General features: G+C 45.8%; 1 protein-coding gene across 1 annotated transcript in view; it reads right to left on the reverse strand.

The window, feature by feature from the left end:
* The window catches only part of LOC129705508 (polycystic kidney disease protein 1-like 2), a 131,778-nt gene that overhangs the window by 46,874 nt on the left and 61,116 nt on the right, over nucleotides 1–23,788 (reverse strand). The window contains exons 16-23 of the mRNA XM_055649095.1: nucleotides 21,029–21,265; nucleotides 19,843–19,968; nucleotides 18,699–18,866; nucleotides 18,449–18,576; nucleotides 10,820–11,015; nucleotides 6,406–6,537; nucleotides 5,017–5,245; nucleotides 1,261–1,454 (exon numbers count right to left, since the gene is read on the reverse strand). Of these exons, the coding sequence (XP_055505070.1) occupies nucleotides 1,261–1,454; nucleotides 5,017–5,245; nucleotides 6,406–6,537; nucleotides 10,820–11,015; nucleotides 18,449–18,576; nucleotides 18,699–18,866; nucleotides 19,843–19,968; nucleotides 21,029–21,265 (1,410 nt within the window). The remainder of the gene's footprint in view (nucleotides 1–1,260; nucleotides 1,455–5,016; nucleotides 5,246–6,405; nucleotides 6,538–10,819; nucleotides 11,016–18,448; nucleotides 18,577–18,698; nucleotides 18,867–19,842; nucleotides 19,969–21,028; nucleotides 21,266–23,788) is intronic.

Raw genomic sequence — 23,788 nt, forward strand, 5'->3', positions numbered from 1 at the left:
TGGGGGCTGGCAGCTCCAGGTACTGCGTACCGGGGGGGGGAGGGGAGGGGGAGGGGGGTGTCACACACACACACACACACACACACACACACACACACACACACACACACACACAGGGTTTCTGGGGGAGGGGGTGTGGGGGGGGGGGGGTGTGGGGAGGGGAGGGGGGGTGTGTGGGGGAGGATAAATTATGTAATGTGCATTTTCACAAATATCATTGCCGTCAAGAACTAGTACGTTCTGTCTTTTAATCAATGAATGCTATTTGTCAGCATACAGGCAGTTTCCTTACATCAAGTGGTTTTGTCAATGTCACAAGAACTACTACAATAAGAGAAGAATCAGTCAGGATCATGCAACTCTTGCATCTCAAGACCAAGAGGATTCACTCCACAGATGCTGCTCGGCCCACTGAGCTTCCCAGCAGTTTATTATTTTTTCCAGATTCCCGCAGTCTCGAGGGTCTTTACAGGACTGATTGATGGCATAAAATGGCTATATGATGACGGAAGATTGAAAAGATTGTGCCCATACTCTCTAAGAGAGCCTTAGAAGAATGAGGTGACCTTTTTGAAACAAAGGTTTTTGAGGGGCTTGACAAGGTCACTCCTGAGAGAAATCTAGATGCGAGGACATCATTTCAGAAAGAAGTGGTGTCCATTTAGGATGGGGATGAGGAGAATTCATTTCACCCAGGGGTTAATTGACTGGAATTCTCCAACCCAGGGAGCTGTGAACTCTAAGTCTTTAGTTTAGTTTAGTTTAGGGATACTGCATGGAAACAGGCCCTTCTGCATACTGAGTTCAAGCCAACCAACACTAGTTCTATCCTCCACACTAGAAACAATTTACAGGCCAATTAAACTCCAAACCAGCTCGTTTTAGGAGCGTGGGAGGAAACCGGAGCATCTGGAGAAAACCCATGCCGTCACAGTGAGAACGTGCAAACTCCGTACAGACAGCACTCATAGTCAGGATCAAACCCAGGTATCTGGCGCCGTAAGGCAGCAGCTCTACTGCTGCACCTCCATGCTGTTATTGAATATCTTCAAGGCCGTAGTAGAGAGATTTCCTGGCCACGGGCAGGTAAAGGTTAGGGGGATCAGACAGGAATGTGGAGCAAAGACCAAGGGGTAGACCAGACAGGATCTTACTGAATATCAGAACAAGCTGAGGGTCTCAGCTTCCAGAGTTCCATATTTCACCAGAGTCCCATAGCCCTGACCTCCTGATTACACAATACAACGCAAAGGTACTCACCAAACATCCAGATGAATTCCAGTTGCTGTTAACTTCATCCCAGTAAACGCACTGGGATACAAACGACGTGAAGGCCACAGTTGTGTTCATCAGTCGTGAAGAGTTTAGATCCGGGATAGGCTTCACGGCTAAGTAGTAAATACCTGCTCCATACATCAACTCATCAAGAGGAACAAGCCAGGTGTATCTTGCAGCTTATTGGAAAGGACAGAAGATAATAGGAATGCTTTAAAGACCAGCACTTTTCACCAACAAAAAAAAGGATTAAAAATCTGAAGAACAATCTTCTGAAGGAAATCAACATGTCAGGCAGCATCTGTGGAAGGAAATGGACAGGCAACATTTTGGGTTAGGACCCTTCATCAGTCCCAACCCAAAACGTCATCATTTCCCTCCACAGATGCTTCCAGACCACTGAGTTCCTCCGGCACTTCCTATTTTGCTGAAGATTCTAGCATCTGCATTTCCTCGTGTCTCCATTGAAGAACATTCTTGTTGGATAAATCTGAGATTATTCTTTAAATATGTAAACGTACAGGTTGCAATGTATGGGCATGCTTTCCTAACTGCATTTTCATGCTGAGCTGCCAACTAGATGGGAGAGTGAGGTGCGTGCTTTACAAGAATGTAGTAATATCAAAGATTCGGTTTGTGGAAGAGACGAAAGATCCAATATATGTAAGTGTGCTATATTGTACCCAAATACATCAGAATAGATGCAAATGAAAATAATAAAGTAGTACATTGAACTTCCAAAATTAATCTACGAGGTGAGAAAGCAATGTGAGAGGGGCTAAGTTTGAGAAAGATGTGCGAGGCAAGTCTTTTCTCATCCAGAGGGTGGTGAGTGCCTGGAAAGCACTTCCAAGGGCAGATATGATAGTAGCATTTAAGAGACTTCTGAATGGGCAGATGGATATGCAGGGAATGGGAAGGGATCTGGATTAGGTGAAGGTAGATATAAGATGGTCTAGGCATCATCTTCGGCAGACATAGTGGGCTGAAGGGCCTGTTCTTGTGTTGTACCGTTCTATGTTTTACTAATTTGTTCACAACCAAATGGAAATATGTTAAAAATTCAAGGTGTACATTATCAAACTCAGAGCAGGCGGAACTAAATTAGTTCCTTTTAGTCATGAAAGTAATTGAACCACACAAAAGCTCATCAGTGCACTGATTTAAGGGGCTGTCCCACTGCGGCGACCTAATCCACAAGTTCAGAAGACTGTCTTCGACCTTCAAGCTCGAGGGCACTCGCCTGCAAAACCTCGAGCTGGATCGACCGACCGCGCACACACACACACAAACACATCGCAAAGGCGGGGGACAGGGAAAGCGGGGGAGCGTTGTTTGAAATTCACACACGCGATGAACAGGAAGGTAAAAGATGGCTGCACAGTGTACGGTAAGCCCTTTAGAGAGCGCGGAGGGGGGGGGGGACAGAAGGGGAGAGTGGGGGAGAGAAAGGGGAGAGAATGGGGGGAGAAGAGGGGGAGAAGAGGGGGACAAGAGGGGGACAAGAGGGGGACAAGAGGGGGACAAGAGGGGGAGAGAAGGGGGGAGAGAAGGGGGGAGAAAAGGGGGGAGAAGGAGTGGAGACACTTTTAAGAAGCCAGACAATGAAGTTTAGCGGGCATTGAAGAGGGGGGTCCTGAAAACTCCAATGAGCCAGGGTCAGCGAAGAGATTGCCTAGGCTGTCGACTGCCTCTCCACTGCACTACTACGAGGGGAAAAGAACCATGGGGCGGAGCTTAAGAGAGGGGAGAGTAGGGGGGGAGAATAGAAGGGGGATTGTAAGAGGGGAACGAAGGAAAATGTCAGAAGTCAGTGCAGACACTTTCTAAGCTAGCCACGACAATAATAAAGATAAGCAAATTTCACAGCGGGCATACAACCTACTGGTCGGTTTTCCTGTGGTCCTGAAAACTCCAATGAACCAATTAAAATGCCCGGTCAGCGAAGGAGATTGCCTACGGCTGCTGTCGACTGCCTCTCCACTGCACTACGAGTTCAAAAGAACCATGCTGACCAATTTTTAATCGCGGAAAATTTTTCAACATGCTTAAAAAATTTCCTCGACCAAACTGAGGCCGCGAGTAGGCGGGAACGTCCCTCGAGCATGAAGCAGAGTTCCAGTGACATCATAGGACCTCCTCGGACCACGTGTCAACCCTGCTGCGAGTTTGAGTCGAAAGCAAACTCTTTTAAACTTGCAGATTAGGTCGTCGCAGTGGGACAGCCCCTTTGGTGAGACCTAGATTTACAGTCTTTGGAGAAGCTGAAAAAAGCTTTAAAACCAACAACATCATATGAAAACTGACAACCAAAATACAATTGAGAAATGGCCTGAATAATGGTTCCATATCCAGGCCACTGTTTCAAGGCGACTCTAAAGGATATATTTTATACAGACTGTGACTGGTTACAATTACAAATATCATTCATTTTGTTTAGACTAAACTAAACTTAAAATACCAATTACTTATTTTCATAATATCTAAACCAGCAAGTGCTTTGAAGAATGGAATGTCCTGCCATGCCTATAAATCACAAGATCATAACTAATGGTTAGCTTAGTCTAGAACTAATGGAGTAACTCAGCAGGACAGGCAGCATCTCTGGAGAGAAGGAATGGGTGAGGTTTTGGGTCGAGACCCTTCTTCAGACTAGTCAGAGGAAAGGGAAATGAGAGATACAGACGATGATGTAGTGAGATAAAGAACACTTTTTTGTGTCTATCTTTGGTTTAAACCAGCATCTGCAGCTCCTTCCGACACACAATGTTTATCTTAGCTGGACAAGCTATGCTGAATTCAAAACATTATTGATGGGATATGGCTCCTGAATTTTAATTTCCATTTACAAGATGGTCGCATAGATTTGAGGGGACTATATTTATTTTTAGAAGGATTGCATTGCATAAACTAAAGGGTTATGTATAAGATTTACAAATCTGGATATGGGACCGTTTGAGATGGCATGGATGTGGGCATTTGGAACACAAGTAGTGATGGAAGTGAGTTTAGAAGGATCAAGAGGGACCTCATTGAAGCTTACAGAATAGTGAACGGCCTGGACAGTGAATGTGGAGAGGATATTTCCACTGGTTCTAGAGTCTAAACCAGAGGCCATAGCCTCAGAATAAAGGGACGTACCTTTCTTTACAAAAGAGGGAGGGGAGAGAGAGAGGGCGGGCGAGGGTGGGGCGAGGGAGGGCGAGGGGGGCGAGAGAGGGGGCGAGAGAGGGGGGGCGAGAGAGGGGGCGAGAGAGGGGAGAGGGAGAGAGGGGGAGAGAGAGAGGGGAGAGAGAGAGAGAGAGAGGGGAGAGAGAGAGAGGGGGAGAGAGAGAGAGAGGGGAGAGAGAGAGAGAGAGAGGGGAGAGAGGGGGGGGGAGAGAGAGAGAGGGGGAGAGAGAGAGGGGAGAGGAGAGGGAGAGAGAGAGAGAGAGAGGGAGAGAGGCAGAGAGAAGAGGGAGAGGGGAGAGAGGGGAAAGAGAGAGAGAGAGAAAGAGAGAAACAAGAGAAAGAGAGATGGTGGTGGGGGTTGAGGGCAGGTGGGAGAGAGACAATGAGAGAGCAATGGAAATGGAACTAAAGAGTGGGCTGAGCTATGAGTCAATTGGCAGGTCTGCTTCTGTGATGGAAATGATTTAATGACAATATCTCCACACGTGGAGCTGCAGGCACAATGAAGGTCGTCATTAATATTCTTCCTGGTGGTGTTTCCCCCTTGCCGGGGGCTTGCCTTGCTCTTACCTCCAGTGTATTTTGTATTAGGTAGCTGTGTGGAAACTAGGAAACTGGTGTCATTAGGCTCAGTGGCATAGCTCAAGTAGAGGAGCAGTGGAACATCTTGCTCAGTCTCCAGATAAAACCCAAGGGCACCGCTCTCTGCAGTAACATTCACTTGCATGGTGCTCAGCTCGTTTTCCAACTTGAATTCAGTGCGATTCTCAGGAGTCACATCATATCGAGGAAGTATTATCTGTGGCAGAAACAGGCTAATGTTAGAATTGAAAGCTGCAAGCTGTCAATGGATTCTTTTAATAGTTTTGATTGATTGAAAGATACACCACAGAAACAGGCCCTTCAGCCCATACTAACTATCGGTCACCCGCTCACACAAGTTCTATGCTATCCCACTTTGCATCCACTCCCTACACACCAGCAGCAGCTTGCGGAGGACAATTATCCTACAAACCTGCACGACTTTGGGATGCGGAAGGAAACCAGAGCTCCCGAAGAAAACCAACATGGACACAGGGTGAACGTTCAAACTCTGCACAGGCAGCACCAGAGGTCAGGATCAACCCGGGACTCTGGCTCTGAGAGGCAGCAACTCTACCAGCAGTACTAATGCTGCTGCCCCTTATTACATTTGATGATAGGAAAAGACTATGAGTAACACATTTGGAATTTGGCATTTCTATGTTGTCCTCTAGGTAACAACATAACAAACCTGGTGGAACCAGCTGTGGCTGCCTCGCCAACAGTCTGTCTGTCCTTTCCTTCGCGTTTTAATGGTACGTGTTATTTTTATTTTTTAAGTGTTCTTTAGCTTGTTTTATGTGCGGGATTTTGAGAGCTCCACCTGCGGACTTCCCATTGTGGAGCCCGCGAGCCCTTTGCCAGGGGTCGACTGCAGAGTTACAACCATGGGTGCTTGCGAACTTAACATCATGGAGCCCGCGGTCTCTGGTCAGAGACCGACTTCGGGGACACCAAGCCGCAGGAGTTTCGACCGCCCCGCGTGGAAGTTTCGATCACCCCGACGCCGGAGTTTCGAACTCCCCAACGCAGGAGTTATGATCGCCCTGATGCGGGGGGATACGACCACCGGCTGCGGGAGTTTCGACAGCCCCAACCGTGGGAGAATAAAGAGGAAGAAGATTAGACTTTATGGCCTTCCATCACAGTGAGGAATGTAGGAAATCCGCTGTGGTGGATGTTTATGTTAACTTTTATGTAGTTGTGTGACTTGTTGCTATTTTTTCCATATGGCTGTATGGTAATTCGCATATCACTGAACCTTAATTGGTGCATGCGAGTGACAATAAAATACCTTTGAAACCTTTGAAAATAAAGGCATAACTCAGAGATCGGCTTCATCATGGTGAAGGTCAGGGACACAGGTTGTAGATTTACCTCAATGTGCTCCAACAGGTCCCTGACAGGATGGACAGTGCCATTCGACGATGTCAGAACCAGGCCGCTCACTGCTCCAGAGACCTCATTCTTCCTCGTCCATGCGAAGGGGTTCACCGAAAAGCTCACCATCTGCTCAAAAGGGAAACTTTGGTACTTTATACGTTTAATTTATTATTAAAGCTGCTGAAACAAATGCAATCGCTGAATGAAACATTCTGGAAAAATAGAGGGAGGAGTCTTGCACTTGCTCATCAATCCGGTGACTTGGTCTCTTTCACTAAATTGGGATTTCTTCCTTATCCTAAACTCATTTACTTACTTGCTGTTTCTCAGAGGGGAACGATTTAATTGGAACCTGAGGGGCAACTTTTTCACTTAGTGTAGGTAGGTTGCAAAACCTACATGAATCGCCGTTGAGAATCTGCCCCAGCCCGTGTGCGCGACTTTGGCGCTGCTTAGAGGGGGCGGGTTTAAAAACGCGATTTTTACTAGGCTGTTGCAATCGAAAATGTTCAGCCTAGTAAATCATTAACAAAAAATCGCTGAAAGACCCCGTCGTAAAAGGTATTATTAGTTTTTATGGCCTTGTATAATAGTTATAGTAGTTTATAAATCACTCTCTAAATCCACGACCTCTCGCAGCCCTAGGGTTTTATAAAGCAAACAATTAAAGGTATGTACCTTATTTTTACAATAAAAAGGGCTTCTTTAGAACCCTTTATACAAAGTTACTATTGCGAGTAGCTAATTTTGGGCTCTTTATATCCCACAGTATTTTTCTGGGCATTTGACGGCACAAATCCAGCGCAATGTGAACGTTCTAAACCAGCGCGTTCACAGGAACCCACTAGAAAGCTGATTTAAAATGGACTTTAATTTACAGCAATTGAACACTAAATTCCTTCCATTTGGCCTATAAATTAATGTAAATGAGATTTCAAAATCATGTTTTATTGAGAATTATTTATGACTGTGTGGACACTTGGGGATATTTAAAAATTTAATCATTTATTACAGAAATGGGGGGGATGGCTTTAGATGGTAGAAGGTCATTGAAGTTTGAAATTTACTCACTTGGGTAACTAACTAGGTCCCTGACAGGATGGACAGGTCATCCAAGTAAGATTATTTTATATTTGTTTCAGAATGCTTCAATCTACGATAACTGAAAATTTCATTCAGTTCTCTTAATTTTTAAGAAGGGCTATGGCCTTTTGACAGCACACGATCACAGCTTTTTTGTTATGTCCATAGAAAATCAATTGGGAACAAGATGCTAATTTCCGAGTATGAAAATGGCCATAACTTTTTAAATACTTGAGATATGAAAGTGAATTAGGTGTCAAATTAAACTTCTTTTTATGCTTTATCTGATGGGATAAATTACAGACTTGATTTTTTAAATCTCAAAATGTTGTAACATTGCTACTTAGTGCATGTTGGGTGTATGGAACAAGCTGCCAGAGGAGGTTGAGGCAGGCACTTTAACAGGGTTTAAAAGACATTTGGACAGCTAAATGGATAGGAAAGGTTTAGAGGGATTCAGTTCAAATGCGGACAAATAGAACTAACTTAGATAGGACATATTGGTCGGCAAGGACGAGTTGGGCCAAAGGGCCTGCTCCCATGCTGTATGACTTACTAACTCTATGACTGTATTTCCTCTTTATGGTCAGCTGTAAGTCATCATTTGGCCACTTGTCACTGGTCCATCTTTCAAAGTATGTTTGTAGACTTGCTTTAGTCGTTGTTCAGTCAGTGACAATTGACCAAGAGAATAGAGATAAAGTTGCGATGGAAAAATTGCGTTCACTACCAACAATTGTCGATTCATACGGTAGTTTAGTTTAGTTTAGAGATACAGTGTGGAAACAGACCCTTCGGCTCACCGAGTCCATATTGACCAGCGATCCCCGCACATTAACACTATCCCACACACACTGTGGTCAATTTACATTTATACCAAGCTAATTAACCTACAAACTTGTATGTCTTTGAAATGTGGGAGGAAACCGGAACACCCGGGGATAACCCACACGTCACGGGGAGAACGTAGAAGTTCTGTACAGATAGCACCTGTAGTCGGGATAGAACCTGGGCACTGTAAGTGCTGTAAGGCAGCAGCTCTACTGCTACGCCACCATGACGCCCCTTGTAGTCTGGACAAACATTGGTTATTATAGCTTTCTTTGATTCACAATCACACCATGAGCGCTAAATCTCCCGTCTTTGGTGCAATTAAACGTACACAATCGCTAGATGAGGCAAGAATTTGGAGTAATAAAATATAGAAGATAGAACAGTACAATACAGGAACAGGCTCGAGAGCCCTCAATGTCGTCGCTGAACTAAATGCTAAAATAAACTAATCTCATCTGTCTCCACATAATCCATTTCCCTCCATTCTCTGCGTATCCATATACATATCCAAAAGCTTCTTAAATGCCAAGATTGTACATGTCTCCACCACCACTCCTGACAGTGTGTTCCAGGCACTTGATATCCTCTGTAAAAAGCTTGCCCTGCACATCTCCTTTACACTTTGCCCAACTCACTGTAGACCTATACCCTCTGGTCTTTGACATTTCTACTCTGGGCAAAAGGTTCTGACTGTTTACCCTATCTCTGCCTTTCATCGTTTTATGTACTTCAACCACCGGGTGGCGCCTGCAATGGCCGCCTCGCCAACAATCTGTCTCGTCCCTTCCTTCTTTGTTGATTTTTAATATATGTTAAATGTATGTTTTAGTGTTCTATAGCTTGTTTTATGTGGGGGTTGGGGGGGAAACTTTTTTTAATCTCTTACCTCGACAGAGATGCGATTTTTTTTCCATATCGTATCTCCGTCCGCACTGCGGCCTAATATCGAGGAGCTGGCAGCCTCTGCTGGAGACAGACTTCAGCAGCTCCAAGCCACAGGAGCTTCGACCACCCCGATGGCGGGACCTTCGATCGCTCTGTCACGGGGGCTTCGATCACCGGCTGCGGGAGCTTCATCCTGCAAACTGCAAATGGTTCGACCGCGGGAGAATAAAGAGGAAGAGGATTAGACTTTACTGCCTTCCATCACAGTGAGGAATGTGGGGAATCCGCTGTGGTGGATGTTTATGTTAACTTTCAGGTAGGTGTGTGTCTTGGTGCTTTTTTCAGAATGGCTGCATGGTAATTTGAGTTTCACTGTACCTTAATTGATACACGTGACAATTAACTAACCTTTGAACCTTAACATTGCAACAAAAGTTCTAGATATGAAACGATCCATCATACGATTGGCTTTCATGATAGCATTAATCTTATCTTCAACAAGTTTCAGCCAATAAAGATACCATCTTGGCTCATATGAAGGGGCACTTTATTGTTTATTGTCACATGTACCAATTAAGGTACAGTGAAATTCAAATGACCATACAGCCACACTAAAAAAGACACACAACTACTTAAAGGTTAACATAAACACCCACCACAGCGGATTCCCCACGTTCCTCACTGTGATGGAAGGCATCCTTCCTCTTTATTCTCCCGCGGTCGGGGCAGTTGAACCATCCACAGCCGGCGGTCGAAGTCTCCGTGTCGGGGCGACTGAAGCTCCCACGTCAGGGGGGGTCGAAACGCCTGCGGCTTGGAGTCCCCGATATCGGTCTCTAACCAGAGACCGGGACTCCGCAATGTTAAAGTCCTGCACACTCCCACAATTGGAGCCCCCAAAGACGCCCCCGACAGGGATTGCGAGCTCCGTGATGGTAAGTCCACAGGGTTCCATGATGGAGCACCTGGTCGATCTCCAGCAGAGGCCACCAACTCCACGATGTTAGGCCGCAGTGCGGACGGAGATACGATATGGAAAAAAACGCATCTCCGTCGAGGTAAGAGAATCAAAAAAGTTTCCTCCAACTACCCCCTACCCCCCACAAAAACAAGCTAAACAACACTAGATCGTGCTTCCATTTTTTGACAACCATCTTCACTATCTACAACACCACCCATTTTTGGTCATTTGCAAATTTGCGAACCATGTTCTCATCCAAATCATTGACAGAGATGTCACTCAAACAGGCAGCTTGTGTTATTTTGCCAGTACAGTTTCATATAGGACGTTTAGTTTAGTTTAGAGATACAACGTGGAAACAGGCCCTTCGGCCCACTGAGTCCGCGCCGACCAGCGATCCCCGCACACGAACACTATCTTACACACTCTAGGGATAATTTACAATTTTACCAAGCCAACTAGCCTACAAACCTGCACGTCTCTGGGGTGTGGGAGAAAACCAGAGCTCGGGGGGGGGGACCACGCAGGTCATGGGGGCAGAACATAAATCTCCGTACAGACAGCACCCGTAGTCGGGATGGAACCCGGGTCTCTGGCGCTGTAAGGCAGTAACTCTACCACCGTGCCGCCCCTTGTTGTACCCACCCTCACATCCACTGAGTCCATGTCGCCACTTGAGCTCAGCCAGGGCATTGCTGGCAGAGTGAAGCTCACCAGAGCCGGATCTGAAAGACGGATCGAGTTTCCTTCCATGCTATCAGCGGGGAGCCTGAAAACACAAGAAACAGCTGTTCCTCCAACCGATAAACATTCCCTCTTGATCAACACAGAATGGAAAATTCTAAATATTTATCGGTAAAGCATTAACAATTTCATCTTTTAAAGAAATGTATTCTTTAATTTAATTTATAACCTTGACTTTGCAATTAGATGGAACATAGAAAAGTTCAGCGCGGGAACAGGCCCTTCAGCCCACAATGTTTGTGCTGAACACAACTGCTCTCATCTGTCTGAACATGATCCATATTCCTCTATTCCCATGTGCCTATCCAAAAGCCCTTTAAACTCCACTCTTGTATCTGCCACCACCACCCTAGACACTGCGTTCCAGGCCCCCACCATTCTCTGTATAAAAAAACTTGCCCTGCACATCTCCATTAAATTTTCCCCCTCTCAACTCACAGCTAAGCCCTCTAATGTTAGATATTTCCACCCTGAGAAAACCGTTCTGATTGTCTACCCTATCTATGCCATTCATAATTTTATCTACTTCTATCGAGTCTCCCCTCAACGTCCGATATTCCAGAGAACACAATCCAAGTCTATCCAACCTCACCCTGTTGCTGAAACCCTCTAATCCAGGCAGCATTCTGGTAAACCTCCTCTGCACCCTCTCTAAAGCCTCCACATCTTTCCTGTAATGGGGCGACCAAACTGCATTTCCATGCAGCCGAACCAAAGTCCTGCAGAGTTGCATTTACAGGTGCACAACCTTTTATCCGAAGATCCAAATAACGAAAACCTCCGAATAGCGACATTTTTTTCAGTCCTTGAAAAAAGGTCCTTGAAAACGTTCACCGAGGGCGGCCCGCAGAGGTGACAGAGGAACCTCCGGTCGGTCCTCGAAGAAAGGGGAACTAAATCCCCATCCATAAAAGAGAAGGTGAGGGTATATTGCGCGGGAGGGTTAATAATTGACAATATGCTGCTGTCTGCCCGCTGAGTTAAAAAAGTTCCCACGGTAGACTCACGATACACAGTGTATTGTGAGTCTTGCGTGGGAACTTTTTTAACTCAGCGGGCAGGGAGCTGCAGATTGTCGCTCCCTTCAGTTTCACCCCACCTACACCCCTCTGCTTCCTGGCCATGTGTGTGACCCCTTCCCTCCCCTCTCCAGCTCCCCGTGCATTGCACCGGCGTAGGGGCTTTGCACTGTCTTCACGTCGGCAATGCCAGTCACCGGAGACGTCAGGACCAACGGAACACCGACCCCCAGGCCCACTGCAAGCACGGAGATCCCAGAGACCCACAGCCAGCAGCAGCCCAGCCCCGTTCCAACTCCAGAGGAAAACTGCAAACTAGCGGGAGACATCGGGATCACCAGAAGCCGCTCCCCGGTGGGCGCTACGGCGACAAGTGGCAGTTCGCTCACAGCCCGAGCTGTGCCAGTCACCGGAGACGTCAGGACCAACAGGACACCGACCCCCAGGCCCACTGCAAGCACGGAGATCCCAGATCAGCAACTCCAGCCCAGCCCCGCTCCAACTCCAGAGGGGCAGAAACTGATGGTGTGCAAGGTGCGTCTTGTTCTTGAGGTCGCGCAGCGCGTCGCCGTAGCGGCCCATCGGGGAGCGGATTCCTCTGGAGTTGGGGGTGGGGGTATTGTGCTGTTTTATCGCCCCCTGCTATCCCAGGGACAGGGAGACAGGACGTTCACCGCGGGCGGCCCGCAGAGGTGACAGCGGAACCTCCGGTCGGTCCTCGACGAAAGGGGAACTAAATCCCCATTCATAAAAGAGAAGGTGAGGGTATATTGCGCGGGAGAGTAGGAATCCCAAGACAAAGTTGAGTGAGCGTTCACCGAGGGTGGCCCGCAGAGGTGACAGCGGAACCTCGGGTCGGTCCTGGAAGAAAGGGGAACTAAAAAGAGAAGTGGAGGGTATATTGCGCGGGAGGGTATATCGCCTACCTGGAAGAAACCAGACATTTTTTCCAGGATGTCGTCTGCACACCAAAGCTCACGTTTGGCGCCTCTGCTGCACACGGATATAAGAGTGTGAAAATGTCGCCTTAGGCCGCCTAAGGGCATGTAGCCCCGCTAGGGTGACATGAGTGCGGGAGGTGATTCAATGCTGCGGTCACATTTACAAATTCAGGAATTCATTCAACACACTGCATTTCATACAGACATTTATTCTGCAAGAAAAAAACTACACTGAAGACTCAAACTCGTGACCGAGGAACTGCCGGGATCAAGGCGCAAACTCGCGACCTTGCGGATATGAGCCGAGCACTCTACCACTGAGCCAGCCATTAAAATCTACGCTAAAAAATTTCCATTCCGAAGACCGACAAATTCCAAATTACGAAAAGTGTCTGGTCCCAAGGCTGTCGGATAAAAGGTTGTGCACCTGTAGTTGCAAATAACTCAAATTCAAACCACTTATTTGCCTACATTATGAACTCTTCAGGAGTCCACTCCATCCCTGCCTTCGCTCGTCCACTCCTGAAGCCAATAATCACATCAATGTTACCTCTAGATCTGACTGTTGTACACCGACAGGTCTCTTCAGTTTCCAGGGCAGCACACAGTGGCGCAGTTGGTAGAGCCGTTGCCTCACATTTTTTTGTCTAGTTAAATGTAGTTGTTGTATTTTTTTCATACTGTTTTTAACTGGGTATATGTGGGGGGCGGGGGGGAAACTTTTAAAATCTCTTCCCTGCTCGGGAGACCCGACCTTTTTCCTGTCGGGTCTCCGTTGTCGTTGGGGCCTAGTACCGTGGAGCGGTCTCCAACCGGAACGACCTGGGGGCTCCAGTCACGGAGCCTGCGGACTTACTGGCCGGCCTCGGAGCATGGGGAGCTGTGGTGGCACACGGGTGCGCCCCGACTCCGGAGCTCCAGCCGCAGGCCCGGTGCCCGCGGGTGCCTGGTGGAGACCGCTTTTCGGAGCTCCCGCAACGCAACTTCTCCCGCCCCGGCCCCATCGCGGGGTTGGAACGACCCGGAGCGGGGCCGTACATTGCCCGGCGCGGCTTTAATGGTCGCGGGACATGCCAACGTCCGCCGGGAGCTCCGACTTTGAGACATTAAGACCTGGAGCGGGGTCGTACATCGCCCGGCACGGCCTTAACGGCCGTGGGACTTAACATCGCCCGCCTGGGGCTTCAACATCGGGAGAAAAATGGTATTCAGGGGATAGTAAAGTCTTTGCCTTCCATCACAGTGAGGAGGAAATTCACTGTGATGGATGTTTGTGTGAATTGAATTGTTTGGAGGAATTGTTTTGTTTGTATGGCTGTAGAAACAGAGTTTCGGTTTGAGCCTCACTGAGGTTCAAATGACAATGAATAAATATTGTTTTGTTTTGTACATCCCTAGAGACCCAGGTTCAATGCTGACCACAGGTGCTGCCTGTGGAGAGTTTACATGTTCCCACGGTAACCACATTCCAAAAATGTGTGGGTTTGTAGCTTAATTTGCCCTCTGTAAATTGCCCCTAGTGTGTAGGAAGTGTATGAGAAGGTGAAACAATATAGAACCAGTGAAAACAGGTGGACGATGGTCGGTATGGGCTCGGTGGGTCGAATGGTCCTTTTCCATGCAGTATGTCTAAAAAAAACTAAAACTCTCTTAATGGACACAAAATGCTGGTAACTCAGCTTTGAAGGGTCTAGACCCAAAAGGTCACCTATTCCTTTTCTTCAGAGATGCTGCCTGTCCCGCTGAGTTACTCCAGCATTTTGTGTCTATCTTCGGTTTAAACCAGCATCTGCAGTTCCTTCCTAAAAAATTATGTGGTTAAATGATCCTAAAACAGGGAAATACCCTGTTTTTAGCATCATTTAACCACATAAGTGCAAGTTATTTGTTCATTCTACCTGTTGATTATACAGCAGATGAGTAGATTTCTCTAAGTTCTTCTTCTTGCAAATGAAACATAAACCAAATGAATAGTTAGATCTCAAGCCGGGTGTTGAGCAGCCAGGTTGTTGTCTCTGCGTCAATATCTGCGGGGCCCTGAACTCCATTTGGTGGGTGGTAGAGCGGGCACTCAGAGATGACATAACCAAACTTGAGTAACGTTCACAACAAAGTAAGGAACACAGAAGGTGGAGCTGATGTTCATGAACCATTTCCCCAGTACCTAGAGGCTGAGTGATCAAACGCAAATGCTGTATGTTTCCAGATGTAAATCCGGTGAGATTTCTGTGAATGCATGGACATTTGCTTTAGGATTATACAGTATGTGGTACCTTTGAAGAAAGTGTGCTGATTTTGAATGGGTGTAAGCTTGGCTGGGTGACAATCTCACATATAATTATTAAACCATTAGAGGGAGCCAATAGTTAACAATAATTTCAGGGTAAATTGGCACACCATTTGCAAACTTGTTCCAGACACTTGCAATTCTGATGCCTGCCAACAAATTTGACATGTCCCCTGCATTAAACATCCAGCTAACTATAATACTGGTCACAGAATACCTATTTTAGCCCATATTGAGACAAATTGGAACTCAAAGACGCAAACGTTAACCACCATGGAACTGTCTCACTCAAACGTGGACAATTTACCACTTTGCTGCTACTCTTGTTCACCAATGGGAAATTCTTCATGTTCAGAATGAGCATGGAATCAGCACAGAGAAATCGGAATTAGGGCATTCGGCCCATCAAGTCTACTCCCCCATTCAATCATGGCTGATCTATCTCTCCCTCCGAACCCCATTCGCCTGCCATCTCCCAATAACCTCTGACACCTGTACTAATCAAGAATCTATCTATCTCTGCCTTAAAAATATCCATTAACGACCTCCACAGCCTTCTGTGGCAATAAATTCCACAGATTCATCACCCTCTGACTAGAGAAATTCCTCCTCCTTCCTAAAGGAAGGTCCTTTAATTCTGAGGCTATGACCTTTGGTCCTAGACTTTCCAACCAGTGGAAACATCCTCTCCACATCCACTACACCCAGGCCTTTCACTATTCTGCTGACACCAGGATCTTACTGGGAAGCTCCAGGGGCCAATACCTGCTGCTCAAACACCTTCTGAAGTCTACAGCACGAGCCTCCACTGCCTGAGAGTGGAGTCCTCAGTGTTTAGCTCTTGACATGCTTGCCCAATGTTTCAGTAGTCACACCTCAGCCAACCCCTCAGTTACCAGAGTTCTGTTTTCCAGGCCCCCACCACCTCATCTTAACTACAGGATGTTCAGTCACTCTACACATCAATCCCACACCAGGAAGGTCTTAAAGCCCTCCGTTTCTTCCTCGTCCGCAGAACCAGCCAATTTCCATCTCACACTCTCCTCCGTCTAGCAGAGCTGGTGCTTAAAAAAAAAATCCCCCTCAATTACTAGAGGCCTTGTTACATCCACAACTGGGCACTCAGGGTGGGTCCAAATCTCAGGGCAGGAAGCAAAGTCGTGCCCTCCAGCAGAGATACCAGAGATACTAAGAGATACCAGAGATACAGAGAACTCTTTAGAGATACCACTTCCAATCCAGATATCTCTGAGCAAAAACAGGCCTGTATTTTTAAACCTGTCTTCACTGAGGTGGGATCCAGTATGTTTGAGAAATAATTTTCCGCAGGGCCCCATTGAATCTGAACTACCTCACTGCACATCCTTTCATGGCACATTTCTGCCTTAATAGCCCCAGTACCATAACAGAGAGAATAACATGTCCATCTGCATGCAGCCATCTTTATACCCTCCTCCTGACGCCCTCTGCTGGTTAACTCCTGCAATTCGGCAATCGAAGGCAGTCAACCAACACATTGTGCAACCCAGTAAATGCGTTCCAAATTGCTGCTCACAACATTTATTTCACCACTCGTGTTTGGCCAACAATCAGCAGTTCCCTTTTTTCTTTCTCTCTTATCAGGAAATGCATTCTAAACAAAATCTGCCCCTTTAAATTTGTACCCATCTAATTATTGACACTTCAGTTATTTTGTTTACTTATTTTCTCTAAAACTTCCTGATTTAAAACACTTCCACTTAACTACTTTGTTCTACACTTTCTTTCACTTCGAAGAGCTTTAGGTTGGTTAGGCATGCCTCTGTCCCTTTATAACAGTTTCAGATCCTCATTTTATTTTTTGTTTTTGTGCAAGGATTTCAATAGTCTTATTCATTATTAATAACAAGGTACAAATTGGCCGTTTTGCAGGTTATAACTTAGAGATACAGTAAGGAAACAGGCCCTGTAACCCACTGAGTCCATGCTGACTATCGATCACTCATTCACACTGATTCTATGTTATCCCACTTCCACATCCACTGCTTACAAACCAGGGTCAATTTTAAAGAGGCCCTATTAACCTTCAGACCTGCATGTCTTTGAGATGTGGGTGGCAGGGCTTAAGGGGAGAAGGCAGGAGAACCTGGTTAAGAGGGAGAGATAGATCTGCCATGATTGAATGGCAGAGTAGATGATGGGCTGAATGGCCAAAATTCTGCTCCTATCTCTGATGAAATTATGAATTTATGAAACCAGATAACCCAGAGGAAACCTACAAGGCCACAAAATAGAATAGTCACATTGGTGCTTATATGGAAACTCTTGTGTCCTTCCATGTACACTGACTGTACATTGATTTTAGCAGCAAATACCTTCTTGTCAATTGTAGCACCTGTTGGTCACAGCACCGAGCATCAGTGTTAAACTAGAGCGGACAGCAACATGCTGGCGTAAACTAGACATTCTTAAAAGTGATGTCTGATAACATGGGTGTGGCTTTATAATAAATTACATTAGATTTAAAGTCTTTCCACAGTAGGGATATTTAAAGCTTTTAATATGGACGTCAGCCATTTGCCTCCATTGCAACGATTACTACTCACCATTTCATCGTTGCATGAAAATTATGTAGTAATAGGAAAATAAATAATTCTACATATAGAAGAGACCATTTCATACACAAATAATTATCCTTGGAATCAGAGCCTACAGCATGAAGGCCTTGTGCAATGTAACCGCGTTTGTTTGATCCCGACCACAGGTGCTGTCTGTACGGAGTTTGTACATTCTCTCAGTGACTGTGTGGGCTTTCGCCGAGATCTTGAGTTTCCTCCTACACTCCAAAGACATACAGGTATGGTGTATGTGTAAATCGTCCCTAGCGTGTGTTAGTGTGCGGGGATCGCTGGTCGGTGTGGACTCGATGGGCTGAAGGGCCTGGTTCCACGCTGTATCTCCAAACTAAAAATCTAAATCAAACAACCCAATTGCTTGGACTGATGCAGCTGGAAGAAGGCTCAGAGGCTCAAAGTAAAGTGGTCAGCTAGACCAACATTGAGGATGGATGGTTTGCAAACTCTTGAAAAGCAGGTGCTACATGGTCAAACGAAACAGGCCATATTATGGGGCAGTTGAAGGGCCGAGACTTGGGAAAATCCCCGAGTCTGGTCTGGATGTGGAAATAATTCCTTTCCCAAATAATGGTGCATGGAACATCTTCAGTCACCAGCATGCATAATGCACACACACAGCTTGCTGGGCTCATTAACCATAAAATAGGTATGTATAAACTTTCTTTTACCTCTGTAGGTACATTCTAACTGAAGGCATCGTCATGAGAATAGGTTCATCGTCTGCTACTGCCTCATTTAACGCCACGACCTGCAGATGGTTAATGGTGTCCAGTAACATCTCCGATACCACTCTTTGCTGAAATGCAAACAAGGATATAAACATATGACCCAGCATGGCTGCTGCGAATTAATCTAATTGTGTTACCACTCAGTTATGAAGAGTGTGATCTCTTTTGTCCAGAATGGAGTCGTACTCACTGTATCGGTGGCCGTGCTGTCCTGTTCATCAGTTTCTATTAGGGCTTCCAGTACATTGTTTACCACGTTAAATAGGATTTTGGTTGCAACCATCCTTTTCTCTGGTTCCTCATCACCAACGGTCAGCAATGATGCGCCCACGTTCTGCAGGGTTGCACTGGCTTCCAACTTACGAGAGATACAAAACACTGTTTGTTACAGCAGTTGCCACCTACCAGCAGTTACTCACAGTGGATGCCATCTCCCTAGCCTTAACTCTTCTCTGGAGCACCTAGACAATAAGGACTTCTACGTTAGGCTCCTATTTATCAACTATAATCCCATCCAAATTCATCTCAAACTCTGGAGATAGGAAATAAGCATTCCCAACCCCCTGGAATCCCCCCGCCACTGGAATGTGAAGCAAACCACATCCCCCCCCAGGGGCCAACACCTCCCAGGACATTCTCAACACCAGCGCCCTTGAAGTTTGCGTGACTCCACAAACCACATCATGGCTGTTGGGGCCAAATGCCAGCTCTAACTCCATCTTCAGATGACACCACTGTGATGGGCCATATCACAAATGATGATGGGACAAAGTACAGGAAGGTGATAGAAAACTTAGTATAATTGTGTCAGGACTGCAACCTATCTCTCAATGTCAACAAAATAAAGAGCTAGTTCTTGACTTCAGTAAACATGCCCTCAGCATCATGGTGCAGATGACACCACTGTGATATATACGGCCATGTACAACCGCCATGAGTAACTCCTATATCTGGTAGCATCACAGTTTGGTTTGGGAACAATTCTGCCTAAGACAACAAGCAATTGCAGAGTTGTAGATGTAGGGTCAAGACCCTTCTTCAGACCTTAGAAAATGTGACATTAATAAACCTAAACCTAGTTCTGCCTCAACATAATGGAATGGACGAACACTTTAAGCACATTGCCCCATCTTTATCTTACCTACTCAGATATACTTTCATACGATTGTGTTACTTGACAGTGAACACCTTGAGATAATTCTCTATCTTTACCATTCTGCTGCTGCATTTAATTAATTTACAAGAAATTAACAGCAGAGCACAGCAGGCCAAGAATGGTTCTAATTACCACGATAAAAGGTTGGATGAGATTAGGCATGTTACAGTGCGGGTACCTGTGATGTGGATGTCAGTTCATTGGACCAGTCGGTTAACTGCTTTAGAACTTCAGAAACTTCAAGAACTCTGTGCAATGATGGAACCTCCACAACGGCCAAGTTCGAAAGCATCATTTCTCTTAACTTGGAGATGTTTTTGGTGGCAGGAAACAAAATTAGACACAATTAATGATTCTTCAGTGACTTCTTTGTCCAACGATTATATATATTTGTCTCATGTTCCCAATGTTGGGGGAGTTCAGAACCAGGGGTTACAGTTAAAGATTTAAGGGGTAGGCCATTTAGGACTGAGATGAGGAAAAATGTTTTCACCCAGAGTTGTGAATCTGTGGAATTCTCTGCCACAGAGGACAGTGGAGGCCAATTCACTGGCTGTTTTCAAGAGAGAGTTAGATTTACCTCTTTCGGGTTAACGGAATCAAGAGTTATGGGGAGGAACCCGGAATGGGGTACTGATTTAGGATGATCGGCCATGGTCATATTGAATGGCGGTGCTGGCCCGAAGGGTTGAATGGCCTCCTCCTGCACCTATTGCAGCTGCGGCTCGCCTGCAGTCCGTTTGTCTTTTCTTTTTTTTAATTTCTTTTGTCTTGTTGTTGCAGTTTATTTCGGTTTATTTAGTTGTGTATGTGTGGGGGGGTGTGTGTGGTATGTTTTTTGACTCTTCCTTCGGGGGGGGGATGCGACTTTTCCTGCCGTATCCCCCGTCTCCGTGTCCGTCTGCGCTGAGGCCTATCGCGGAGCTGGTGGCCTCCAACTGCGACCGACCTCGAGGCTGTGGAGGCAGAGCCAGGACTTACCAACGCGAGGCTGGCCGACTTCGGGGCTGTGGTTGCGGTGCGACCCAACTTCCGACCCGACTTTGGAGCTACGTTTCTATGTTTATGTTTCACGTAAAAGCGGAAAAGGGTTTAAAATCTTATCTGAGAGTCAACATCTCTGATAGTGTGAATCATGTGCCAAGAATTAACCAAGCCTTTAGTGCTAAGGTCAATAGCGTGGATCTTGATCTGACAACATACTGATTCAGAAGCCTCTCAGTAGATTAATCGATGTCAACAGCAGCATCAAGAAAACCAACAGCAATTGACCAGGTGTCTGAAATTTTTAAGTCGTTAAAAACCAATTCTTACTTTGGTTGCTTGGGAATATTGAGGTGTTAAAGGGTTTGAACCTTTATTTAGAACGCAATGATTAATCTATTTATTTTTCCCTTGAAAGAAAATACCTGCTTCTTGTCAGTCAGAGCCAATTTGTCCGAGCCTCCTGTACCAGCCTCCTGATTTAGTACAGAAGAGACAGATTCAAACAGTCGGATTAGGGAAGAACTATTGGCCTTTTTCCCTGATAGATCCATTAAGGTTTCCGAGAAGAGTGTTGCCAAATCTTTATCCTCTCCGATGTCCGAGAATCCATGAACCTGTGGTGGACATTAAATAAATGTAAGGGTATTGCTGATACAACTCCCTCCATCTTAAATAAACACTTTGACCTTGACCCTCACCTGCTGTCAGCATCACACAATAGGAAGGTTAGAAAGATGTATTAATCAGTTTGAATTTAACCAAATGGGTACAAAATGTTTTTTAAATCGGATAAAAAGTCAATAAAAGTGATTTCAAGAAAATGAAGCTGAAAGATATAATTAAAAAAAACAAAATGTTTGTTTAAGGAAACTACAATCATAACTGTTACCATAACGCAGGTCGCATGAGCTCCTGATGAACGGAGCAGCCACTCTGTCCACCGAACCGTGGGAATCTGGGATGGGCAATAAAAGCCAGCCTTTCCCACAAAAGCGACGGCAAGGGTGGGAACAATTCCCAAGGGACTGAGGGATAAGTATGGCCAACCAGCTAACGAGAGGAGAGTGAGAAGTGATCTAGAGGTGTATAAAATCATGAGGGGAACAGATTGAGTAGATGCACCGAGTCTTTTACCCAGAGTAGGGGAATTAAGAAGCAGAGGACATAGGTTTAAGGTGAGAGGGGAAAGATGTAATAGGAATTTGAGGGGCAATCTTTTCACACTATAGCTATGTGGAGTAAGCTACCAGAGCAGGTAGTTGAGGCAGAAACTATAACAACATTTGAAAGTAATTTGGCCAGTGCATGGATAGGACAAGTTTAATGGGATATGGGTCAAATGCAGGTAGGTGGGGATAGTGTAGATGGGACACCTTGGTTGGCATGGGCAAGCTGTATTTATGACTCTATAACATTAGCCCTGAAGAACCAGTTACCCCCGACTGCTACACCTGATGCCCCGGAATTACTTCATGATAAGACAAGGCTGATAAGAAAACGATAGGAGATGCATTTTGAGAAATTTTAATTTCCAGGCCTTACTTGCACGCATGGCATCCAATTTCCCATCCGCAACCAGCTGGAAGTGGTAGGTGCCGTAAACATTGCCTTGGTTATGGACACAGGCATTAAAAAATAGATTCACTCCCAGTCTGTTCAAACTTCTTCCCTTTGTCAACTAGATGGGAAAATGGATGGCTTTTCTGCTCTGGTTCCAGACTAAGACAGTAGTAATAGTAAAGGTAGACACAAAGTGCTGGAGTAACTCAATGAGTCAGGTGCCATCCCTGTAGATAAAAGATGGGTGATGTTCCGGGTCGGGACCTTTCTTCAGACTGAAAGTAGAGAGAGGAGGGAGGGGGCCTGTGGTGAAGAGCTGTAGGTGAGAAAAGACCAGTACTGATCAGGGTCGACCACAAATGACCTCAAGCAAGGCGGTGCCTGCTAAGTTCATTGTTCCCTAGGGAATGTGTGATCTCAAGAGGAAAATAATAGGAGGACTGTGAAACTGGTAAAACAACTAGGGTGGAGGGAAGGGGGGGGGGGGGGGGGGGGGGAGGGAAGGGAAGGGAGGGGGGGGGGAAGGGGGGGGGGGGGGGGAGGGGGGACTGCCTCAATCAACATTGAGATAACACAGATGATTATTTTACCCACGCATTACAGATTGGTTTGTGGTATGCAATAGAACTGCTGGGAAAAAATGAAAGTCGCAACAACTGCAACAACTGGTAATCTGAAATTAAAACGGAAAGTACTGGAAATGATCAGCATATCAGGAGGCATCTACGGAAACATAGAAAATAGGTGCAAGAGTTGGCCATTCAACCCTTTGAGCTAGCACCGCCATTCAATATGATCATGGCTGATTATCCAAAATCAGTAGCCCGTTCCTGCTTTCCCCATATCCCTTGATTCTGTTTGCCCCAAGAGCTATGTCTAACTCTCTCTTGAATACATCCAGTGAATTGGCAGAGAATTTCACAGATTCACAACTCTCTGGGTGAAAAGGTTTTTCCTCATCTCAGTCCTCAATGGCCTACCACTTATTCTTAAACTGTGACCCCTGGTACTGGACTCCTCTAACATCAGGAACATTTTTACTACAAAAAGAACTGGAAAAAGGAAGAGAAAAGTATGAATTGCCAATTTATATCAAAATCAAGTGCGCAGAGAGGAATATTTTCTGATAATTTCTGGAACAAGATTCAGTCTGAAGAAGGGTCTTGAACTGAAACGTCACCTATTCTTTTTCTCCAGAGGTGCTGTTTGACCTGTTGAGTTACTCCAGCTTTTGGTGTCGATCTTTGGTTTAAACCAGCATCTTCAGTTCCATCCAACAAATCTTGGAACAAATCGGGTATGGATTGCAATGAACTCATCACCAAAGACCTTACAGCTTAAACATTCTCCCATTTTTATTCCTCAGACATTATAGAGTCATATAGCGTGGATACGGGCCCTTCTGTGCAACTTGCCAATGCTGATCAACATGCCTCATAAAACAATGTCTAAAAAATGCGAGCAATAATCAGCAGGTCAGGCAGCGCCTGAGCGAGGGAAATAGTCAATGTTTTCAGACTAGGCCCAATTTTTAGGATGAGTATTTGTTGTTGTACATATTTGATTTACGATCTCAA

This window comes from Leucoraja erinacea, chromosome 17 (genome assembly GCF_028641065.1).
Source record: "Leucoraja erinacea ecotype New England chromosome 17, Leri_hhj_1, whole genome shotgun sequence".
Taxonomy (NCBI): domain Eukaryota; kingdom Metazoa; phylum Chordata; class Chondrichthyes; order Rajiformes; family Rajidae; genus Leucoraja; species Leucoraja erinaceus.